The sequence below is a fragment of the Salminus brasiliensis genome, chromosome 17 (assembly GCF_030463535.1).
Source record: "Salminus brasiliensis chromosome 17, fSalBra1.hap2, whole genome shotgun sequence".
Lineage (NCBI taxonomy): Eukaryota > Metazoa > Chordata > Actinopteri > Characiformes > Bryconidae > Salminus > Salminus brasiliensis.
Window position 1 is genome coordinate 15,113,535 of NC_132894.1, and position 25,757 is coordinate 15,139,291.

At 41.7% G+C, this 25,757-nt stretch overlaps 1 protein-coding gene across 1 annotated transcript in view; it reads right to left on the bottom strand.

Moving 5' to 3' along the window:
* Positions 1 to 25,757, bottom strand: part of diaph3 (diaphanous-related formin 3) — a 371,639-nt gene that overhangs the window by 80,557 nt on the left and 265,325 nt on the right. The window contains exon 25 of the mRNA XM_072660640.1: positions 24,087 to 24,222. Within this exon, the coding sequence (XP_072516741.1) occupies positions 24,087 to 24,222 (136 nt within the window). The remainder of the gene's footprint in view (positions 1 to 24,086; positions 24,223 to 25,757) is intronic.

Genomic DNA, 25,757 nt, shown 5'->3' on the forward strand with positions numbered 1-25,757 from the left:
CAAAAGAACCATTCTCAGACCTCCTGACCCGCATCACTCTCTACCAGGGACTACCACAAAACCGCAATCGTGAACCGGATGATCGGCAAAACGACAGAGCCATGTCATCTCAAGCTGTCACAGAGGGGCATTTAGCACAGACTGTGCAGTCAGCAATACACTGGTGAACATGCGTCTCTAGCTGGAGGAGCTCCAGCATGTGTCAGAAACAGCTGAAAACATCTGCACGGAGAGCCAGGTGCGGGAGGAATGCCTCACATGCACAAGCAGAGGAGCAGTGGCTGCTACACCAGACAAGCTGCTGTTTTCTCACTTAATTAGTCTAAGCTGGACTTAATTATAAGCAGAAAACCAAAACAACTCCATTCTTGACATTTGCACCGATATTCAAAAGATCCAACATCCCAACAACACTCAAAAACAAGGTTCTTACATTTTACATTCAGGTCTACGCATCTGCTAACATGAATGCTTCATTTAGTCCCTGTACTGTTTGGGAGATTCCCATCCCCAATGCTTCCAGAGAGGCAATTATCATTACCCTGAAGCACATCTCTGCAGATACACATCCTGACATCCTGTTTTTTTACCCTCACAGACACTGTCCTTCTGAAACTCTGAATTCATGCTGTCTTTCCAAATATACTGGTTGTTTCTGACCCCGTTCCTACTTTAGTGCTATGCACCTGGCCCTGAGACTAAGGTCATGTTGGTAAATCTGTGCTCTCACGGGTTTCATGTGCTCAACGTATCAGGATCCGGGTTCGAAAATTCCTCTTAGTACACACTTTCAATCCTCCAGGCTGAACAGTGGGGGCGACCAGATATCAAGATTTCAAATGAGGTTGTCAGAGTAAATTTACGAACGCGCCGTTGACGCTAGTACTCCAATTTTTGAACGTGAACCTAAGGTCTAACATAATTTTACCTACGTCTCTCGCAATTTGATGGGCTGCTGATTAATGTAGCTGGCTAGCGAACCTGGGGAAATGATCAGTAGGAGGCCAGCTGCATCCTCCAAACGTCAGCTTCTGCACGTAGTTTCAAGCTGACAGTTCTGCAGCAGACAGCGAAAAGCAAATATACAGTAAATAAACCTCAACATTAGCTATGAACCCCAGCAAGTTCTAATACTGCACCACAGCCAGAGGGAAAGGAGAGGGACATCTGACTGCTAAGCAAAATCTAATAAACCTGCAGAGTTGATTAGAACAGAGTTTGCTTAAACGCAGCTAGAAGACCTAACCGTACACAGGCAAAGTGAATGTCTATGTTCTTTTACTGGTCCACTACTGCATGTATTTGTGTTTCTTGATCGCATATATTTTTACGTTCCCTTATTTTCATTGGCAGATGTGGTAAAGATGAAACAAACAGCAACGAAACAAATACTTTTACTGTTTATCATCTTACTCATACTCTTTGCCTGGTGCCACACCACGCTGTTCTGTAGGTGTCATTAACATGGGTAGGGGTTGCACACCGTCTTGCTGATTGGTCAATTGTTGGCATGTTGCAGACCAGTCTCAGTACGCAAAAGGAGTCAAAAGGGCTCAATAATTTCGGAGCAGATAATATAGGAGGTCGGTCTCAATCAGAGCGTATTCTTTAACCGTACGGCAGAGATAGAGAGGGAGCTGGCTGGGTAATTAAGGGGTAGGAATGATGCTATTGTATGGAGTGTTCATAAGAAATGGCTCACGGTATCATCCACATTCAGGGACAGATACACAGGGAGGAGAGGGCACCACTGACCTTATTGAACTACCAGCCAATCTTCAATTGCATACAGCAACCAAGTAGATTGAGGGGCTGTGTGTGTTTGCACCAGCTCTTTCTACATGAAATAACTTCTGAAAGAATGGTTTGCAGAAGAAAAAAGACAAAAAAAAAACCAAAACCTTGTTGATTGGGCCTCACTTTTGGAGTCCAAATTCTGAAGACCTAAAAGTCTTTGCCAAATCCAGAAAGAAGAATGTTTAGGAACAATAGGTTCGTAGCTCATAGAGAAAGGAGGGTTGTTTTAAGCTTTTTTTCCCCTTAATATGGGAGCAGAGTGTGAAGAATTCATTTCTCTGTGGTTCCGGCTGATGAGCACTGGCCTGCCTCAGCTGTACACAAACATTACAATGCTTCTGGCAGCTTTAGTTAATTAACTGTGTGTAGCAGAATAGTTATATATCCTACATAGTTAATGATATAGTCTACATACATGTATCTAATCGAATACAGCTACAGATCTATAATTCTTAAGACCGTGCTATGTCTATACAAGTCCTACTATGAGTGGTTTTGTGGGATGCTGAAGTGTTTCTTACTGTAGCTTCACCTATGCAATTCCAAACATTATCCTCAGTACCTTCAGTGTTTTTTCCTTTTTATTATTAAGCTACATAGTCATTACTCAGTTTTTCTCTTGCTGACGGGGAATACCCAAATACCCTCTATTGGCATTTGTTTGTTTTAGAGTTTTATTTCTGATTTTAACTCAATTTTTTTTACCCTGTTTGGATCGCCAATTACCCAAGCCATGCATATTCTCCACCCATCACATGCAATACTCCCAACACTGGGAGAGTGAAGCGGGACGCACACCTCTACCAAAACGTGTGCAGCAAACCACTGCTGCTGCAGAACTGCTACTGATGCATCGTCACCAGTTAACCAATGCGCTCGGAGGAAAGACGGCTCTGATGCATCAGCCATCACAGTCCAGTACTGGCCATCATTGCACTGAGGTCATGTGGAAAGAATGTGGTTGATGGCTGGCGGCAGCATAACCGGGACTCAAACTAGAGATCCTCTGGTCATAGTGATTGTGCCTTATTCCTCTGGACCACTCGGGTTGTGTGGTGTTTTTCGATTCACTGTTATTGCTATACATCTAAACCAAACCATCATTTTTTTTTTCTTCGTAAAAAAATATGAATATTGCTTTTCTAGTCTGGAACTTCTGGAAAAAAAATGGCTGACATTCCCTGAAATCAAAATATTTCCAAAATCCTGGGGACATTTGGTTCCCACAAGAAGCTAAAAGACCACACACACACACACACACACACAGTCAATATACCTCAGACTATTTCTCTGCCTTAACAGATGCTGCGTTTGACAGAGTGGAGGTGGCTGAGGGGTAGGAGTCAGGTGGTTCAATGGGCTATTTTTACTCAGTAGTGGCGGGGTAACGGCGGATGGCAGCGCACACTAACCCCAGCACGGGAAAACGAGCCGTGAATGTCAATCACTTATCGCTACGTTCCAACAGCGTAGAGAGCATGCTGCCTCAAACCTCATCCAGCCACGCAGCACCACGGCCAGCAGCAGCAGGCAGCCTGCTAACAGCCAGGCAGCTCCACGCTGCACCACATCAGTCTTTCACAGAAAAAGAGCAGGAAAGACAGAGAGCAAGCGAGCGAGGGGGAGGGCTGAAGAATGAGAAAGGTGAGCTCAGTGGCACATAGAATGAAGGTACAGATGCTGGTGATTAGGATAAAGCAGGTGAGTGCATCATGTAGGTTTTTGTTTTTTTGAGTGTGTCCGAGGACAGTAGGGCCACTTTATACCCACATCGCTCCACCCTCAGCTCACCCTGTGAGGCACAACCACTTCTGTTTTTGTAGACAATGTCTTATTTCTGAAGCATGAGGCATCCAGGCCCAAACAGTGTGTGTCTAGACCCGAAAGCATGGAGAGACCCAGGCCCTTACAGTGCCTCTGCAAAGTGTAATCCGATAATGGAGAAAGGGTCATGCTGGGCTAAAGAGTTGAGAGTGCCCAGGTCTTGGATTATGCTTAAAAAAAAAATCAATCCAAAAGTGCTCATTACACATCTGTTAACACATCTGTCTGCGTAACAGTGACAGCACTAAAACTAAACCAACTGCATATCTAAACAAGCCTGACCATTTGACCCTCTGTAGTCCACGAACACGCCAGTGCATCAAATACGATGTTTGTTAAGATCTTTGTGATGATACAGTGCAGAAATATGGTCCAAACATTTCCTGAATATGTTTAGCCCACCCTTTTAATTGCATCTTTCAATTGCCATATCGTACATCATCTGCTTCTCATCTGTAATTGGTGGATTCAAACATCCGTCTATGGTTTTGTGTGAAACTGACTAACAACGGGCCCTCAGAAACTCATCCACTGGCCCTAACCTATTTTATTCGAACATTCCACTACTTTTGTGAACCTAACACTCTGGTAAATTCATTTCGAGCACCAAACCAATTCGTGCATATGAGTAAAACATGTTTTCACAGGGAATTTCTAAAATCAAACTTTCAATTTTTCAGATTTAGGGTCAGAGCATCTCGTTACCCAGTGCTCTAGGTCTAGAGAGAGCCGAGATTGTTCTGAATACTGTGATATAAAACATGTGGGTATTATCTTATATGCAGGTGGAGAAAAGGGGGCTCATCCTATTCCCAAGTGTGACCTGCCTCAATGTCTGCCAAGGCACAGAGACAGAGGACGCAAAGATGCACAAAGTGCCTGTGGGGAAATGTCATGAAGAAACCACGAGTGTCACAAAGACAAATTTCCATTATCATTTCGGAATGGAAATTTCATAGGACCTTCATAACAGCTTGAGGCATTACACATGTTGTTTGTGTGATGATATCATGTTGTATGAATGAAATGTGGAAGGAAAAAATAAAGATTGACCACATTACTAGGGGTGGGGTCTATATAAAGACAACTGACTGGATGAAAAGTGGATAGACAGACGCTGGAAGACGCATTTGAAAGAAGCAAAAAAGCAGGAGAGGGAGAGAGAGAGAGAGAAGGAAAAGAAAGAGAGAGAAAAAGATGAAAAGAGTGAGAGGAGGGAGGAGGTGGCCTGCTGTGTGTCTGATGGAGGAGACAGAAACAGTGAGAGGGTTTAATAACAGAAAGAGTGAAGGGACAGAAGGAGGTGTGAGAGGAAGAGATATGGGATGATTTAGTGTCCAACAGAAAGACATTGGGGCTGACTGCTGCGCCTGCACATCTCTTTCTTCTCTAAGCCCCTCTCAGAAAGCCAAGAACACCACGTCCTAGGAAAATAACATTCAGTCTAATGGCATAAATTAATTAAAGTAAATGTGCTGTAGCAAAAGCTACAAGAACAGCTTTCACCAGGCTAAGAATCCAGTCTGAAAAGTGCAGCAACCTACAGTACTGTGGAGAAGTCTTAGGAAGTCACGAAAACGGATTACAATGTATTAGACAAATTAGGTACTGGGTGATAACTGTAAATACTGGTCTAACTAAGCACTGATGCACATCCGCAAGTCCGATGCACTGTATATTTGTATTTATTGCTGGCCTATTAGCAAATATCTACAGGGTCCCACCAGGGACAGTGATGGGCCCCATCTGGGTTGTACAGTGCACATAGGAGATTAGGGTGGGTTGTAACGATGGGGCCCATTTGGAAAGCCCAACACATGTACAAACCCAGTCAGAGCCCACCTGAAACCCACCTAGCCCTATTCCACCCATGTAAGCCCCACATAAGCATATTGGCGGGGTATGTTCTTTAAAATTCCTGTTCCTCTTTAAGTGTGTTTACATTTAATTGCATCTGTTCTTATGTGATCTGGTGTTTTTACAAGGAGAATCCTGTTACTGCTGAGATAAATGGTTTTAGCAATGTGCTTAGGGGCCTAAAACATCTGCACAGTGCTGCATTTTTTCAAAAGGAGAGTGGTGCATGACATGACAATGCTGGTGTGTGGTGTTGCTTAGTGCAGACTATTGGCAAACGTTGCTGTAAAAAAAATAAATAAATAAAAAAATAAAAAAAAACAGCACAAAAGTATTCATACAATACAAAAAAACTATATCAACCAGCCATTACATTAAAACCATATAACTTATATTGTGTAGGCCCGCCGTGTGTCACCATAATCTGACCTGTTGAGGCATGGACTAGACAGGACAAGGAGTCATGTGGATTTTGGCTCCAAGACGTTAGTCCTGTAGTGATGTGCGGCCTCCACGGATTACAAAAGCAAGCTGTGGGCACCCATGACCCTGTGGTTCAGATTCTTAGGCTTGCCCATGCTTTCTACGTTACCTGTCAGTGGTTTTATTATTGCTATGTCTAATCAGTGTATATGTGCTGCTTGTCAGTTTGCACTCACTTAACAAAAGAATCAAAAGGATTCTTTTAGGAAAACTATCGTATGTGTAAATATGGTTGACAGGATTTCTGACAGTACTACAGCCCATAATATCAGTGCCATATCCCTCACACTTTAAACGCTTGTTTTGATGTCAGCACTCATCAGCACATCAGGATTTCAACATAGTGTGGAAAAGCAAACTTGTGAAATCATTTTGGACATATTCTTCTGTTCCTGCTAAGAAAGGCGCTTTGATGAACATGAAGCTTTAGCACAGAGCCGTCTTATTGTAAAAGACGTGAACGTTAATCGGACAAAACAGTTTTGAGAGTCCACTGCTGATATGTGTAGACGTTCAACATGTCTTTAACCAACATTTAACTAAATGAATATCTGTTAAGGGCAACTGAGGCTTACGCAAAATGTATTACATACAATCTCACGGCCTTAAAAAAGGGGGTCCTTCTGCAAAAGTGGTTCTTTGCTTGGTTGAAGGTTTCTTCACATTGTTATATATATATATATATTTTTTTAAAGAACTAGACTAGTGGAAAACAATTATCACAGCCAGAAGAGCATGGTCTCCACAAGAGAGGAGTTTACTCTAACTCTACTGCTGTGTCACTCTGCTGTTGGATTACAATCTCAAAAAGAAGTGTTGATAATCTATAGAGGACTATCAAAAGTGTGTTGATAGGCATTGTTGATTGATCATTGTTGATGGGCATTGTAGCAATGTCAAATTCATTCATCAGGAAAGGTCATGATTGCCACAACCGGTCGGTAAACCCATGGCCATTCAGCATGCAAAATGCCATTTGAATCCATGAATATCAGACGACGTTAGCATCAGTGTAGACATCAGAACATGTATTCCTAAACAGAGCAGACAGATGTCTATACAGGAAACATGCAATCACACAGGCCCCAAACAAAGGCATAAGAGTTTGACACAGCCAGAGTAGTCCACCATCATGCCTCATTCCCCACCATTTACGTGAAGAGGCTAAAATGGCGACACCAACCACTAGAGTTCTCATCAGCAGTAGGCCAGCAATTGCCTACTCTACGACCTCTGCGCATCCTCATGTACCTCTCCATTTCCAATCTGCCTCTTGCTTCTGAATAGATACGACAGAGCTTCACCACCCGACCCGTATTAGTCTACCAAAATGCCAGCCGTCAGTCGGATTTCAAAGTCACTTTTTGTAGCTGAAAGGTCAAAAAGTCTTGTTGTTCGCTTCTTTGACAACAGCATAAAGTTTGCGGAGATATCCTTAACATGCGAAACTTGCAGCTTTCAAAAGCTGTAACCTGCAGGGGAGATTTTTTAGAATGTTGGAGAAAATATAAGGCGGCCTTCATGTCTACACTGGCTTGCTGTCAATGATCACAGAATGTTATCATCCACCACTGTTGAGGCTGAATTTGCATTTGCAGTTGCTTTTTTGCAGTTTTTCCCCCTTTAATGAATGAATTCTGTGAATTTCCAAAGAGATGATGTAGACAAGTGGTAATAATTAAAGCAAAGAAGCCATTTACAAGAAACAGAAAATAAAGAAATAGAGTCCTCCAAGAAGGTTTCTCATTTCCTCCAAAGAGGGTTTCTGTTTTTCTGTCCAGTCTGTTGTAGCCGTTTTTCGTGTTGTTCCATAATTCTACACAAGGTATATGTTCTAGCAGTCAAGCTTAGAGGTCAGCGCTCCTGGGAGGTTTTCAGCGGCAGCTCCCTCCAGAGCCCGCTGCGCCTCTCTACCAGAGAACTGCTCACATCTGGAGCAGAGCAGTCTAGTGCCGAGGCTTTCACACTGACATTCACACCTAGACACACTGCATGAGACACCAGCGTGTAGGCTGGCAGAGACTGAATTCTGATACTTGTGGGGTCTGATGCCTTGAACAACAGCTACTACTTTCTGCCTCTCTCAACAGTGATAGGCAGTGGTGGCTCAGCGGTTAGAGCTTCAGGTTCGATACCTAGGCTCGGCAAGCTGCCACTGTTGGGCCCCTGAGCAAGGCCCTGCACCCCCTCTGCACCCCGGGCGCTGGCCCTGCGCAAAACGGACCTGATGCTGAAGGGCATTCGTGGCAGGCCTCCTGGTAACATGATGAGACCGGAGATTGGCTGCGTGCAGTCTGTTCCGGATTGTCTGGGCAGAGAGCCGTCGGCCATATCGTCCTGCAAACCCTGACTGCAAATCTGTAGAAGACAGCCTGCGGTACCTTAGTGCTGACAGGGTGAAGAAACTATATTCTTGGGGTGTCGTCTTTTTGGGACGCTCTGCCCCCTGGAGCAGACAACTACTGACCACTGTAGTAGGGTCTATGCTCACAGGCACCAGACTGGCAGCACCTGGGGGTACCAGAAGCTCAAAACAAGGGTCAATAGCAACAGCAATAATTAGCTGTTGGCACAGGCAGAAAAGATTTGGCAAATTTTTTATGGGCACAACCCACATACTGTGCTCTGCTGCTCATCCCACAAATGCATGTTCCTCACAAATGTGGCACAGTGAATTGGCACAAGGGAATTGACAGGCTTTCCAACGGTATATGATTTATTGCCATTAAGCAAGAAGCATTGTTACAACAAAGAAATATTATACCAAATACAAATTTCCTTACTTTTTTAAGTTTATTTGGTGCCAATGACTGAATTTCAAATGACTGAACTTACTTTAAATGGATATACATTTAAAGAAATTGGTGGAGTTGCCCTTTAAGATTAGTTTGACACTTAGGAAATCCCTATTATATACGTGTGAAAAGAAGTAAAAACAAACATGTGTGTGTGTGTGTGTATGCAACTAGAAAGTGTTCCTCAGCTAAAACTGGTGCACTGCTTCAATTTCTGCCAGCGGTGCTGCAGCAATTTATCATACACTTCCTCTAAAAAAACCCTCTCTCTGTGTTTCTCCAGTCTACCACCCACCGCCAAAAAGTGCTCTGCCTTCTCAAACACACACATGCTCACAGCGCTGCACCCACCGGGGGTGCCTCGCATTACCATCGCACTTTAATTGACAGTCTCCGTGGAGACGAAGAGGGGAGGTGGCAACAGTAACCTGGAAACACAAAAGAGCAGATTTGTGCAACGTCTGACTTCTGTCAGGACGGATAGAGACAAAGCACAGACAGACAGCATTTACACAGAGAGAGAGAGAGAGAGAGAGAGAGAGAGAGAGAGAGAGAAGGGGGTGTGGGTGGGATGGAGCACATTTGAAAACAATCTTTTAACAGTAAAAGTCACACACACACACACACACACACACACACACACACACACACACACACACACACACACACACACAGCCTCTCTGCTCAACCTGTGGCTCTCATGTTGAGCAGAGTACAGACACAAGAACGAGAGCAAAAGAACAAGAGCCAGAGGAGCAAACCAAAAAGGCAATGATAGAAAAAAAAGGAAGTAGGAAAACACACAGAAGGAGAGATCAGGAGTGAGGAAGGGAGGGAGATACAGTTAGTAAAGAGAAAGAGAGAGAGAGAGGGGTAAAGAGATCAGGAGAGAGTGAGTGAGGGAGATACAGTTAGTAAAGAAAAATAGAGAGAGAGGTAAAGAGAGGTAAAGAGATCAGGAGTGAGTGAAGAATATACAGTTAGTAAAGAGAGAGAGAGAGAGAGAGAGAGAGAGAGAGAGAGAGAGAGAAATAGAGAGGTAAAGAGATCAGGAGAGAGAGAGAGAGGTAAAGAGTGAGGGAGATAAAGTTAGTAAAGAGAGAGAGAGAGAGAGGTAAAGAGATCAGCAGAGAGAGTGAGGGAGATACAGTTAGTAAAGAGAGAGAGAGAGAGAGAGAGAGAGAGAGAGAGAGAGAGAAAGAGAGAGGTAAAGAGATCAGGAGAGAGAGAGAGAGAGAGAGAGAGAGAGAGGTAAAGAGTGAGGGAGATAAAGTTAGTAAAGAGAGAGAGAGAGAAAGGCAAAAAGATCAGCAGAGAGAGTGAGGGAGATACAGTTAGTAAAGAGAGAGAGAGAGGTAAAGAGATCAGGAGAGAGTGAGTGAGGGAGATACAGTTAGTAAAGAGAGAGAGAGAGGTAAAGAGATCAGCAGAGAGAGTGAGGGAGATACAGTTAGTAAAGAGAGAGAGAGAGGTAAAGAGATCAGCAGAGAGAGAGTGAGGGAGATTCAGTTAGTAAAGAGAGAGAGAGAGAGAGGTAAAGAGATCAGCAGAGAGAGTGAGGGAGATACAGTTAGTAAAGAGAGAGAGAGAGGTAAAGAGATCAGGAGAGAGTGAGTGAGGGAGATACAGTTAGTAAAGAGAGAGAGAGGTAAAGAGATCAGCAGAGAGAGTGAGGGAGATACAGTTAGTAAAGAGAGAGAGAGGTAAAGAGATCAGGAGAGAGTGAGGGAGATACAGTTAGTAAAGAGAGAGAGAGAGGTAAAGAGATCAGGAGAGAGTGAGTGAGGGAGATACAGTTAGTAAAGAGAGAGAGGTAAAGAGATCAGCAGAGAGAGTGAGGGAGATACAGTTAGTAAATAGAGAGAGAGGTAAAGAGATCAGCAGAGAGAGTGAGGGAGATACAGTTAGTAAAGAGAGAGAGAGAGGTAAAGAGATCAGGAGAGAGTGAGGGAGATACAGTTAGTAAAGAGAGAGAGAGAGAGAGAGGTAAAGAGATCAGCAGAGAGAGTGAGGGAGATACAGTTAGTAAAGAGAGAGAGAGAGAGAGGTAAAGAGATCAGCAGAGAGAGTGAGGGAGATACAGTTAGTAAAGAGAGAGAGAGGTAAAGAGATCAGGAGAGAGTGAGGGAGATACAGTTAGTAAAGAGAGAGAGAGAGGTAAAGAGATCAGGAGAGAGTGAGTGAGGGAGATACAGTTAGTAAAGAGAGAGAGGTAAAGAGATCAGCAGAGAGAGTGAGGGAGATACAGTTAGTAAATAGAGAGAGAGGTAAAGAGATCAGCAGAGAGAGTGAGGGAGATACAGTTAGTAGAGAGAGAGAGGTAAAGAGATCAGGAGAGAGTGAGGGAGATACAGTTAGTAAAGAGAGAGAGAGAGAGAGAGGTAAAGAGATCAGCAGAGAGAGTGAGGGAGATACAGTTAGTAAAGAGAGAGAGAGAGAGAGGTAAAGAGATCAGCAGAGAGAGTGAGGGAGATACAGTTAGTAAAGAGAGAGAGAGGTAAAGAGATCAGGAGAGAGTGAGGGAGATACAGTTAGTAAAGAGAGAGAGAGAGGTAAAGAGATCAGGAGAGAGTGAGTGAGGGAGATACAGTTAGTAAAGAGAGAGAGAGGTAAAGAGATCAGCAGAGAGAGTGAGGGAGATACAGTTAGTAAAGAGAGAGAGAGAGGTAAAGAGATCAGGAGAGAGTGAGTGAGGGAGATACAGCTAGTAAAGAGAGAGAGAGAGAGGTAAAGAGATCAGCAGAGAGAGTGAGGGAGATACAGTTAGTAAAGAGAGAGAGAGAGGTAAAGAGATCAGCAGAGAGAGTGAGGGAGATACAGTTAGTAAAGAGAGAGAGAGAGGTAAAGAGATCAGGAGAGAGTGAGTGAGGGAGATACAGCTAGTAAAGAGAGAGAGGTAAAGAGATCAGCAGAGAGAGTGAGGGAGATACAGTTAGTAAAGAGAGAGAGAGAGGTAAAGAGATCAGCAGAGAGAGTGAGGGAGATACAGTTAGTAAAGAGAGAGAGAGAGGTAAAGAAATCAGCAGAGAGAGTGAGGGAGATACAGTTAGTAAAGAGAGAGAGAGGTAAAGAGATCAGCAGAGAGAGTGAAGGAGATACAGTTAGTAAAGAGAGAGAGAGAGAGAGGTAAAGAGATCAGCAGAGAGAGTGAGGGAGATACAGTTAGTAAAGAGAGAGAGAGAGAGAGGTAAAGAGATCAGCAGAGAGAGTGAGGGAGATACAGTTAGTAAAGAGAGAGAGAGGTAAAGAGATCAGGAGAGAGTGAGTGAGGGAGATACAGTTAGTAAAGAGAGAGAGAGGTAAAGAGATCAGCAGAGAGAGTGAGGGAGATACAGTTAGTAAAGAGAGAGAGAGAGAGAGGTAAAGAGATCAGCAGAGAGAGTGAGGGAGATACAGTTAGTAAAGAGAGAGAGAGAGGTAAAGAGATCAGCAGAGAGAGTGAGGGAGATACAGTTAGTAAAGAGAGAGAGAGGTAAAGAGATCAGCAGAGAGAGTGAGGGAGATACAGTTAGTAAAGAGAGAGAGAGAGGTAAAGAGATCAGGAGAGAGAGAGTGAGGGAGATACAGTTAGTAAAGAGAGAGAGAGGTAAAGAGACCAGCAGAGAGAGTGAGGGAGATACAGTTAGTAAAGAGAGAGAGAGAGGTAAAGAGATCAGGAGAGAGAGAGTGAGGGAGATACAGTTAGTAAAGAGAGAGAGAGGTAAAGAGATCAGCAGAGAGAGTGAGGGAGATACAGTTAGTAAAGAGAGAGAGAGGTAAAGAGATCAGCAGAGAGAGTGAGGGAGATACAGTTAGTAAAGAGAGAGAGAGAGGTAAAGAGATCAGGAGAGAGAGAGTGAGGGAGATACAGTTAGTAAAGAGAGAGAGAGGTAAAGAGATCAGCAGAGAGAGTGAGGGAGATACAGTTAGTAAAGAGAGAGAGAGAGAGGTAAAGAGATCAGCAGAGAGAGTGAGGGAGATACAGTTAGGAAAGAGAGAGAGAGAGGTAAAGAGATCAGGAGAGAGTGAGGGAGATACAGTTAGTAAAGAGAGAGAGAGGTAAAGAGATCAGCAGAGAGAGTGAGGGAGATACAGTTAGTAAAGAGAGAGAGAGGTAAAGAGATCAGCAGAGAGAGTGAGGGAGATACAGTTAGTAAAGAGAGAGAGAGGTAAAGAGATCAGCAGAGAGAGTGAGGGAGATACAGTTAGTAAAGAGAGAGAGAGGTAAAGAGATCAGCAGAGAGAGTGAGGGAGATACAGTTAGTAAAGAGAGAGAGAGAGGTAAAGAGATCAGCAGAGAGAGTGAGGGAGATAGAGGGCAGTGTGATTAGAAGCTAATTGCTGGGAGAGATTTGAGCAGGATTGTGGGAGATGGGGCTCAGTTCTAATGGTTTAGAGGAGGTAGGGGGTAATCCCCTCTTTGAAGCTGACGCTGCATCACTTCTGCTTTGATGTTCACCCTCTTTTTCCCTCTCCCCGTCTCTCTCTCACACCTGACACTGCACGGCTTGCAAAAGACACGCATCAGAAGTGTTTTGCTTCTGCTACTCCTCCTTTTCCTCCAATCACACACTTTAAAATGACAATCGTACACATACACACCGTAGGGTGGTTACATGTGGAACCAGATGAGGACCAGCAGTACAGTACGAAGTGTGTGTGTGTGTGTGGCTTTAGGTGTGATTTTCCACACTCAGAAATGAAATGACCTGAGGTGAAGAAACACACTGACAACTGTTCATCAAATACTACTCACAACACTACCACAATTATTATTATTATTATTATTATTATTATTACATAACATATGTGAGCTATGCTTATGTCTGCAAATCATGGTAAACTGCAACAAGAAGAAACCTAACTAGTGGTCAGGCTAGCTAATTGAATAGCTTAGCTAGCTATCTGACAGCCGGCTAGCTTACCTAACACCACCTGGTCAACATAAAATAAAGAATAGGATAAAAGTTGTTTATTTAGATACAATTATTATTGTTTTCTTTGTACGTATCTGTTTACCACTGCTAAGATGCTGCTAATTTCTGCTCCCATGTCTAGGATCTTTGTAGAGTTATTACTTTTCACTGTGGATTCTTGTGAATACCTAACAAAGCCCAATATTGCTAATATTATACAAAGAGCATGAGCCTTTACAGCTAGTATTTTAGCTTAAAGCTAACAGGCTAAAAAGTCTATTAAAGCAGGCTAAAAGAAATAAAGGCTCTTTGAAATAAAATAACTGCTTACTTTAACATTTGTACAAGAATATTGTTAGTATTTTAGATTCTCTAAAATCTAATTTAATGAGTTGTGAATAAACAGTCTTGTAGAAAACATTTTGTACACTTCATAAGCAACTTTAATATTATTTATAACACTAAAACTACAATTATTACGACTACAGCTGTTACTATACCTTAACACTATTAACCAAACTCCCATGATGACCGCTAAGACTATTACTACTAATACCACTAGCATAACAATACTACAACTACTACTACAATTACTACTATTACTAGTGACTGACACTATCAACACTATTAAGTCGACTAAATATTACTACTGGTACCTCTGTTGTCTGGTGAGAAGGCGCTTACATAACTGAGAACTTTGTTGTTAAGGACAATGATATTCTATAATTTTGCTAAACTTGTGCTCATACAACTATTTACCCTGGATGCCATTAATAAAATATCATTCAAAAATGAAAAAAGTACAAACGTACTTGGGACATTAGGACTATTGCTACTAAGGTTACTCTCACTACTAAACTATTAATACAAATACGAACACACATTCTATTAATGTGGCCTACACTATTATTATAATTACTATGTCATTATTATATTCCAGTAATAACAGTAGTATTAATAACACATCTACTGTTTTTTTTGGAGAGAGAGAGAGAGAGAGAGAGAGAGAGAGAGATGTGTGTGTGTTTGCAGGCACAATCTGATGCAGGATGCAGGTGCCAGGTACCCTGTGTATGTGTGTGTGTGTGTGTGTGTGTGTGTGTGTGTGTATGTGTGTGTGTGTGTATGTGCGCACGAAAGATCGTGTGTGGAATCTGAAGTGTGGCTAATCGTGGGGCAGTGTGACAGCCTCTACTTTCTGTCTGCTTTCAGACAACACAGCCACTCTCTGTGCTGGCCAGGGCTAATTCCTACAACTGCACCAGTTAACTCACACACGAGCATGCCCAAACACACACACACACACACACACACACACACACACACACACACACACACACGTATGCACACACTAGGGCCCAGCTGCCAAAGGGTAAGAGGGGCCACTCTGTAGCTCAGTGGCCATGGAGAAGAGAGCAATCACCCCGGATGAGTGGACAGGCAGCCGCCATTAGCTTGAGAGGCACCTGAGGCCAGCTGAGAGAGAGATGCATTTACACGGCTATAGAGCGGGCCGAGAGACCCGCTGACCCTCAGCCTCTCTCTCTCTGCCTCTTCATCTCTCTCTCCTTCTTTCCCTCCCATCCACTTGCTTACTCGCCCCTTCTGTCTTGCACCCACTGCATTCAGCACTGGGCAAAGCTGCTTGAAAAGCTGGAGGCTTCTTTCTATCTCCCTCCCTCCCCTCTCTCTCTCTCTCCCTCCCTCTCCCTCTCCCTGACTGAATCGTTCCATGTGCCGGCCTTGTTTGGAATGTTAAATAAAACTCTGATGTGTAATCTGTCGTTTGACAAACACTCCCCTCCAACCGTGCGCCCTGGGACTTAATGCAAGCGATTTGTCACACGGCAGGCACACACACACTGTACAAAGAAAACACACACACACACACATATACACATGCATGCGTGCACACACACAGGCAGACAGGTTTTTGAATCGAAATTTCAATCTCCATAGACTCCGTATGCAAATGCACGGAACATGCAAGTGGTCTCTCCTGAAGATCGACTGTGATGCGAGAGAGAGAGAGAGAAAGAAAGAGAGAGAGAGAGAGAGAGACAGAGAGAGAGGGGGACATTGCATTTGTCCTCTTTATTATTTTCAGGGTTGATTGAAGCGAGGGAAAATAAGATGTACTGACAAACAACAAAATGTGCCCCAAGTGCGACAACGATAAGCTAATGTCTCACGCCCAAAAAAGCACACCCCTGTGCTTCCTTTGTGTTGTTCGACAAAACGCAGAATAACTGTACTCAGGATTGAAGTACCATGCTGACTCACAGTGCCAACTGTTCCTGAAGCAGAGAGAAATGTGCAGAACCACCAATGAACTCCTTACTTTACACCTTGAGTATCAGGATTATATCTGGATAAAACCAAGCCACAGATACAAATCCAATCTCTCAAACCACTTCAGAAGGTGGTCTGAAGTGCATCTGAGCCACGTTACAGCAGTGTAAACACGTCCGTCTCTTCAAGACCAATTTAACAATCAAAGCTCCTCCCAATACAAACAAAATACCAGCAATAATTGCTGTGCGACGAGCTAATCTGCACAATTTAGTCCACACGGCAATCGGATTTCAGGTCTGACTAACCGGAGACGCATTTGACTACCAAGTTTAAATGCATGTGGCTAATATCTGTAAAACACTTGTCCATTGTGGATGCCTTGTAGATGCTCGCCTCGTTCAACAAATATTCAACTGAATCTGTATTAATTGCAACTGAACTCTAAGCTGAATATAAATAATATTTGTCTATATGACTATTGAATGTAACCTAACTTTATCCTACCTTTTAGGGTTAAATTTAAGGTTTAGGTTAAAGTTAAGATTTAGGGTTGATTCAAGGCAAGGGTTAGAGTGAGATTTGCGGTTTAGGTTTAGGATTTAGGGTTGATTTAAGGCTAGGGTTAGAGTAAGATTTAAGATTTAGGTTTAGAATTTAGGGTTGATTCAAGGCAAGGGTTAGAGTGAGATTTAAGGTTTAGGTTTAGGATTGATTCAAGGCAAGGGTTAGGGTTAGGATTTAAGGTTAAGGTTAAGGATAGGGTTAGACTTTAGAGGTAATTCAAGGGTAAGGTTAAGGTTAGGATTTAGGGTTGATTCAATGTTAAGGTTAGATTTAAGGTTTAGGTTAAGGACAGGGTTAGAATTTAGGGTTGATTCAAGGTTAGAGTTAGGTTTAGATAATTTAGGGCTGATTCAGGATCAGGGTAAAGGTAAGGGTTAGATTTAAGGTTTAGGTTAAGGTTAGGATTAAGGGTTTCTTCAAGGTTAAGGATAGGGTTAGATTACTAAGGGTAAGGGTTAGTGTTTGTTAGGTGTGGGGTCACATTCAATAGACAGTTATGTACAGTAAACTTAGAGTGGAATGTTAGTTGAATGTCAGGTGAGCATCTACAAGGTGATACCCTAAAATCTTATTAGAATTCAATCCAGATGCTAGTCACATGAAGTGACCAGGTGCAAACAAAGTTATTGCCCAACCAGACAAGACAAACTAGACTTTATTATGAATAAACGGTTAGAATACAATGTCTTTCCTCTTGACTATAGGTCATAGTGTCTGGTGGCTGCATTTTAAGAAACCTGCAAATCATTTATTTTTTTCAGTTTAAGCTTCCCTATACTCATGGCCATCTCGAGGAAGAACAGAACTGCTGGAATCTGATTTGAAAGGGCTGAGCAGAATCAGTGAAGCCTCACTGACTGTCCTTTACAAAACCTTGACTCATTCCTACTGAGGATTAGCCTGAATCGAAAACACACATAAAAAACTCTCTCACTTGTGCACGTGTGGTCAAACTTCGGCGCACAGAGCTTTACATTCTGCAGATCAGCTTTAAAAAGAGTCCCACAGTCAGAAGGTTTGCAAGTTCAGCTTCACTGTATACAGCTGCTAATGTTTCCTCCTCAGATGTATGTTGTCTTTCTCCTTCCTACAACAGGCCTTGATTTCTCCAACAACACACTCGCCCTATCTGTGACTTTAACCACATTTATTACAGACAACAAATAAACAAACAAACAAATAAACAAATAAATAGCCGTGTGACGCAATATGCTGGGTCCAAACACTAATCAGCTCAGTAAGGCCTAATGCACCATTATGAGAACTTGGCTTATCAAGTTTTGTACAGACTGACATTTTAGTATCTGACATCTTGGTATACAAATCTGTAGACTATGAGCACTTGCAAAATGCAGGACAAGTAGTCCTTCTGACTTGCAATTGTTACAGTGATGTTCGGTCAAAAGAACAGACGCAAATGACACCTATTATTTATCTGCGGGATACAGAAAATAACAGCAATTGCGTTATTTATTATTTCAATTATTTTATTCTTATTGTGCATTGAAGAGGCCCCTGAGAGCAAATCTGTGTCAAATGTCTCGCTTTAATCTCAATCCATCCATGTGGTTTTAATATTTTGAGATCAGACTGGCTGTTTTGGAGGTGTAGCAATTTTATTCCACAACAAAAACAATCCACAATTTTTTACCGCCAGATACCACCGATTACTTTCTTATTTCCATTAATGATCTCCAATCCTTCTCCTGAAAAGCTAGCTGAAGGTTTCAACTCCATGACAAATCAAATGCATTCCATTCAGCCAATCAGGACTTTCAGAAGGCACAACTTAGCTGGATCATGTGGGGTGGTTTGGGGTTAGATTAAAAGTCTGGGAAGGTAGCTCTTCAGTAACAGGGTTAGAAAACTACATAGGGTAATTTACAATGATTTAATAATAAAAAAAAAAATCTTTCTTGGTTCTTGGTCCCCTAATTAAGAAGCGGATGGATGAATGCATAAAAATAAACAAACAAACAAATAAACAAACAGAAATATCTTGTTTTTAAGGGGCAGTGGGGTAGAATAGTCAGCGCACGTGTGTGTGTGTGCGCAACGTATCAGTCGATCAGCTGTAAACGCTCATCTTATTGGTATACAGGCCTCATCAGCACAGAGAATGGGGAAATTGTTTTTGCTGATATTGTGCCTGGCTGATCCTCTAACCAAATCACAGCACAAATATCATTTCCTCTTCTTTTTATTCTATTACCTCCACCACTCAGTCATTTAGATAGCTGCTTATTGCCTTTCATGGATGCTTGAGTGAGTGTGTGTGCGTATGGCTGTGTAGAAATTCTGAAGAGTTTCATTTCTGCTACACACAACAAGTTCAGTCAATCTCAGTAATGTTCATGGATTCACTCCCACTCCAATGATTTGTGCAATCACCACAGTTCACAGTCCTTGTAAAGTGGAGGTACCACAGTCGGATTGAGAATCAAACTTAAAACTGAGAGTCTTATGAAGCGCATCCCAAGTAATAAATATAATAAATATAATAAATATGATGACGTTATTGCTAGTGCTAAATTATGTCCTGATATGCTGTTATACACCAAAAAGGTTGTAAATAACTGCAAGAATTACACAACACAAGCTGCTGACTGAGTGTCTATTATGGCATTATTTCATTTATTTATTTTTCATTCATATATCCTTCAGCTTTTGCAAATGCTGAATTACAAAAAAAATGCTCAGCTTTTCATGGCCTTGTATCTTAATAGCTAGGGCTGGCTCAAAGCATTTAGCAGGCTTTGGTGTCTGTGAATCAGTACCCATTCTCAAAACCATCCATGAAACTATGCAACTACTATTCAACAGATTCAACATAAATCATAATCTTAAGCATTTGAGGCAACAACTTATTAAATGCACACTGGTGATGGCGCAAATGAACTGAAATCGTCTGTAAACATGTTAAAAGGCCTTGCGTAAAGCATAAGACATAGACAACTAGCACTCTGACAATGATCACCTGACTCTTTTGCTCTTTTAGATTCGTATCCTAGCTCTTTCAGTCAGCTGTGGAAAGATGTGCACCGTCTTGTGCCATGAGATGGGATAATGTGGATGCCTGGCACAAATTTATGATCTTTACAAATAAGTCATCTATGGGGCTTCTGAGTGGAGCAACTCTAAGTGTTGGCCCTATCATCAGACAAATTGCAAGTTTGATCTTTAGTGATGGACCGCCACCCATAGCTGGGTGCCCAAGAGAGTATGATTGGTCCAGGGCTAGCCATTAGAACTCTCCTACAAGGTCTAATGATTCTCTCAGTGCTGGTAGCACTGTGTAATGTGGAGACGTAGCTAGTAGGTGGGAACTGGCAATGACTAAACTGGGTAAAAACGGAAGGGGGGAGATGGGCAAGTCTGCTGTAATTGACTTATTTGACATTCTCCATATATTGCAATGAACAGGTACACTGAAATCTTTCGCAGATTACACTTGAGTAACAAATACCAACAAAACACAATATTTTTAGAATTATAATTAAATATACTAATGTTTTCAGCACAGGCAATTTATTTGCAAATTGCACTGCTATTTAATATGGCTTGGCACACAGACAAAAAGGGTCAGGTATGTACCTCTCCCTGTGAAAACCCAGGGCTTTATGTACAGACAAAAGCAAAGCCCAGAACAAAATGTGACTTTCTGCAGCTGCAATATGTACTTGTAATGGTTCTAAAATTAACGTTCATGCTTCTAAGCCTGTACTTCACACAAAGTGCAGAGAGGACCACCTACTAATTGTGCACTCATGAGGCGCAGGGTTTAAAAGGAGTAGGGAAATAGTAGAGCTGTCAACAAGCTCAAGAGTAGGGTACGTTCAGAGTTTAAGAGACAGTTGGGCTGACAAACAAAGTTCTTTCCTACCAAAATATTTGACAGGACTGTAATTGGAATCAACCAAAATACAGTTATATAGGTTAGGTTCATCATAGCTGTACCGAGTCAAGCAGAGTTGAAATTCTTTAAGCACACTTTGAAGACCTGTCTCTCTGTGTAGTCTCGATGTTTGCTGAGATAGTTGAAGGAAGTCTCCTAACAACAAATCTAATTTGTTAAAAGGTGGGGAAACCTCAACCCAAAACTGACTGGTCTTATTTTAGCAATTTAGCAAAAAGTAAGTAATCGGACGCACTTACAATCGCTTCACCCATTTTGTTCTGCAATCCAGATACATCCTTGAGCACAGATACAGTTCCTAGATACAGTTCTATGCAAACGTCTGGACAGCTCTGAAAAAATGACGCTGATTAAAAGTAAGCGAATAAATGTTCTACAGGAAACAAACATTTTAGAGCACAATTCTCATGTATTTTTTCTAAATATAACATAACGTAAGTCTCATTATTTATCCTAGACATTATTAAGTCCCGTTTGAGACCAACGTTTCTGAAGTTCTCAGCTCCTGAGAAACAACCTTTCGGGTTTCTCACTTTGAATGAGAATAATGTCTCACAGGTGGCTTGATCTCTTTTGGTCAGACTGATCTCATAGAGAAAGACTTCAGACTTCAGAAACCAGCGAAACAATATTGAGATCTGCTTCATGTCTCTTCAGACAAAAACAACAAAAGACTATTTTCCTTTGGGATGTTACATTAAGCAAAGAGTACGTAATTAAGCTCTTTGTGATACATAGTTTTATACCACAACTTAGTATGCAGTCCTATACTGTGGTAGGTATATGAGGACGTGGCTTCAAATTCGTGGTTTACTGTTTATGGAAGCAGCATTAGCCAGCCTGCTAATTGCTAAGTTAGCTCCACACTAAGCGTAGCTTCACACAGAGATTAAAACACAGCAGTTTGACACTGTTCTGCTGTGACTTGGTGAGCAGCACTGCTGTCTCATCACGATCAAGTTACTTTCAACAGCACCAACACTGAACACTTTAATTACCATAGTTCTGATCCTACCTCAGTCACGTCCAAATTGGCAAGGCAATGCAAAGGCTTTACACGAACAGGTAGAGTAGAGGATGTGCAGTTCAATAAGAAGTTTACTGAGGAAAATTCTGAAAGATTATCTGAAAACACTTTTTCAGTCCTAAGTTTAAAACATAAGGGAAAAACCCACTTGGTGACATCTGAATATTTTACTTGGACTATAAAGCAAGGTTGTGAGCAATAATTAAGATGAGATCCAAGTGAGCAAAGCGAACAACGGTTGCTTTGTTGAGCTGCTGGGAAACGTGGCCATGCATGGCAGGGTGGAATAATCAGTGTGTATTAATACGAACACAACAATGAAACTTGTTTGCTGTACGAGTTACACCACATTACTGTAGCATTAACGTCTCTAATACATAAGCTTGCAGTGTGTACTGGAACAGAGGGCCAAGCTAGTAAGATAAACATTTAAGCTTTGTGCTGAGCCAGGTGTTCCCAAATTGGGAAGGGTAAAGCAGTACCAGGGGTCCACAACAACGAAGGCAAACTAAACCAGTTGTTCCAACGGGTTATGGAGAGAACAGCTTGTCAACCATTTACTTGCTTGAAATTAATATGTTTAGCAGTGCCTGGTCAGGGCTGAGCTACCAAGGATCCAAAGGGTCCCTACTCTTGCTATTACAGTGAGTAATAAACACAACAGGTAGTTGTTTATGTATAGTACATACAAACTTATGTACTATTATATGGTAAAAAGGTAGTAGTTGTAGTTGTAGTTATTTTCTAGTAGGTTATTCTAGAGATAGTAGATGATGGCAGTAATTACAGTAAGTACAGTCTTATGCAAACATTGGTCGGATGACACATTTTAGGGAACACGTATTAGGGAACCTGAAATTAGACGGAAGGCAGTATTAAAGGCATCCAAAGCAACCACAAGCACCTAAAGAGAATTGCAGACAATGGACCACCAGAAACAGCTAAATCTACCTGTTGTCTATGCATGTTTAAGGCTGGTCCATTCCTATTGTTTAGGTTCAGACTCCAGGGTTTCTATGTAAAGGAACTTTGGGACTGCTAGATGATGGGTGAAGCTGAAGTTAAGAGGAGGTCCCCTTTTCTCCAGAGAACACATTATATTTGATACTAGCATACAATTATGTGAATTAGAATTTTCTGATGACCCTTAAACACTATTTCTTCATGTTATTAAGAAACCAATTATTACACACAATCAAACATCATGGCGCTGGTTGCCAGTGCTGGCGCGCTTTGAGCTTGACTGGGTATAAACCATATGTAATTACTATTACATTACTATTCTGCCATAGTTTTAAGCACATTGTGTTGGGAATGCCATAAATACAATACATCACATACACTTTGATAAGAGGTATAATTATATGCACTTTTTATGTTACTTTTGCACATAATATATTTATTTATCTAATTATTTATTGCAATATATTGGAATTCATAATGGATGAGAACTTGCTTGAACTTCACAAATGTAATTTGACCATGGGTTCCCAATCTTTTGCATACAACTGTACAGTGTTTCTAATTTGCTGAATGTAACATATGACATGTAAACAAGTATGCTTCATATAGCAATATGAATTGTGTATTAAAAGTATGGACGTATTCCCAGCTATTTTTCCAATGGAATAATGTAAGAGGAATGCTTTTTTTGCTCTATAAAAGTGGGGAGCTCTCAAGTGGCACACCCTTCTAATGCCCCATGCTTCCATGGTCTGGACTGCAAGAGAATATAATTAGCCTGGCTCTCTGGGATGGTCCTCTTTCTCTCCTCAATTAGCAAGTTTCTTAGTAGTAATTTGGGTTTGCAACATGTAAATGAAAGAAGTTTATTACCTAAAATTGATCTGCAGAGTATTGGTTGAAAGCACTAATCCGCAGAAGCAAACCTATCTGGTTAGAAACCCATTTCGGCAGGATAAGATGTCATGGGTAGGGGAGTAGCAACTGTCGTAAAACACAATTTTCTACATTTTCTGTTGCCTAAGCTAGCCAAATCTATTTGTGAGCGGTTTGATTTACTGGTTCTTAACATTAACGTAAACCTATTTTACTTACCATTAAATTATTATAGTACCTTGTTCTCCCTGAACGACAACCGTGACTAGCATGAGGTCAGGGTTTATATGATGTGTTTTACCCTGCCATTCATTTTTCTGAGGATAAACAGCTTTTTGTGGATTTTTGGATGTGGTGATTAATGACCACTGCTCTCATTGGCTGTCTCTGGAGAGTGCTGCTTTGTAAGGTGGAGAGAGAAAGTCAACAGACACGCCAGACAGACCATGTTCAACCTTTTAAGCTTGTTTGCGCTAAAAGATCAAATGAACATGAGCCAGCCAAGCATGTCATTACACACGAACCAGGAAAATTTCTTTGATAATGCTAATGCCATGGAGCCTGTTAATAGGGAATTTGCCTTACGTAACGTTAGCATTAAGCTAACAGTGGTGAATTTGGGCTTTTTTAACAGCTCTCCAGATTACCTTCAGACATTCAATGAACCATGTTCTTTAGTAAGTTTGGATGTTGTCCTTTAGTCAAGATTAAACACAATTATCACAATTACACTCTAATTAAGCATTGTTTCATTTGCCTTCCCACAGCTGCATGTTCACAAATGTCTGCTTTACCTGCATTGACATCCAGCAACCTCTTCTTCCTCTGCTGCCGCTCCTGCTTCTCGCGCTCGGCCTTCTCTTTGGCTGCCCTCGCTCTCCGCTGCTTCTCCTCCGCCTCCCGCCTCCGCCCGTTCTCCTTTACTGCTTGCTGGAGGGAGAGAAAGTGAACGGAGAGAGAGAGGGATGACATTGAGATGTTGACAATAAGACAGACACACAGGCAGACAAACATCCACACAAATCCAGACAAAGTCTGCCGAGCAGGAGTGGATTACACTCTCAGACAAGCTCGAGTCAACCAAGAGAGGGATAAATGCAAAAGCAGGAAGCGTGGAAGGCTAAGATGCAGGCCGCAACGGCAAAGTGCAAGCACATTGATTCGCAAAATATCGTTTGAATACTTAAGAATACGAGCGCGAGAAATTGAAAGAAAGAGGGCAAATGAAAGAAGCAGAGATGAGAAAGCAACGGAGGAAGGAGCAAGAGAGGCTGTTGAAAGCGAGAGGGAGAGTAAGAGGGATCTCATTAGCACAGCCACTCTTTTCTGTGATTCTGACAGCCAAAGACTACTTTAAAATATTTCCAAGAAAATTTAAGGGGTAAGTACAGAGAATAATTTTTCCTCCTCCACCTCCCTTTCTTTTCTTTCTTCTTAAGCCATTAGCAGTTGGAGAGGCTTGTTAGAAATCTGTAACACCTGTTTTTTTTTCCTATTTCCTAGTTTTCTAGGTGTGAGAATACAGGCAATCGGAGAGAAAAAAAAGGAAACTGGGGGAAAAAGCAAGCCTGAAAAAAAAAAAAAAAAAAAAAAAAAGCATCATTAGGGCATGGTCACCCCGGCCTTTCACATGCTCGCTTCCTTTTCTCTTCTGTTTCACAAACCTCTCTAAAAGCCACAACGCCATCACTGACTGCATTCTTAAATAAAGCATGTAGAGCACTGAAAATGACACACCTCCTACAAATACAATGAAAGGACTGAGGTACAGGAAAAAGATGAGCAGACCTCAAGATGTCTGAAAGGTGTCACAGATTATACACATATTGGGCATCTATGGGCACACTTTATTAAAAAAAAAGGAAAAAAAGCCAGTGTCAGGTTCATCTCCAGGACATTTCACTTCAGAAAAGCTTTAGAAAGTGTAAGAGGATTACTGTGACATTGACATATTAGTTGAGAGAACAACAGGGAAGTGTCAGCACTAATTCATTTTTCAGAATCTCACTTAAAAAGGAGTCAGAGGAATTGCTGAAACCCACCAGTAAACACCAGTAAAAAAAAACAATATGCGACAGCTATTGCAATATAGGTTTACAGGTTACATATTAACAGGTTTTAAACAGTTCATAAGAACTGCCCCAACCACCTAAAGCAACATAGTAAAACAGCAATTCCTTATTTTACATTTCAATAAACCTGAGGTTTTCTTATGGAGGTCTTTGTAAAATCCACCTACTTACTGCCACTACTTTTCCCCCCTGGGAATCTAATCTAACTGAAAAAGCAAATTACTTTCTATACAAATATATACAAATACCTAAAGGATTCTTGCTTACCAACTGCTGTGCTCTATGAAACGATGCCACCACAGAAAAGCTTTAGAAAGTGTAAGAGGACTCTATTTATTGCACATTGCACAACTTGCACACTACCGTCATTATTTATTATCCTCTGTCTGTACT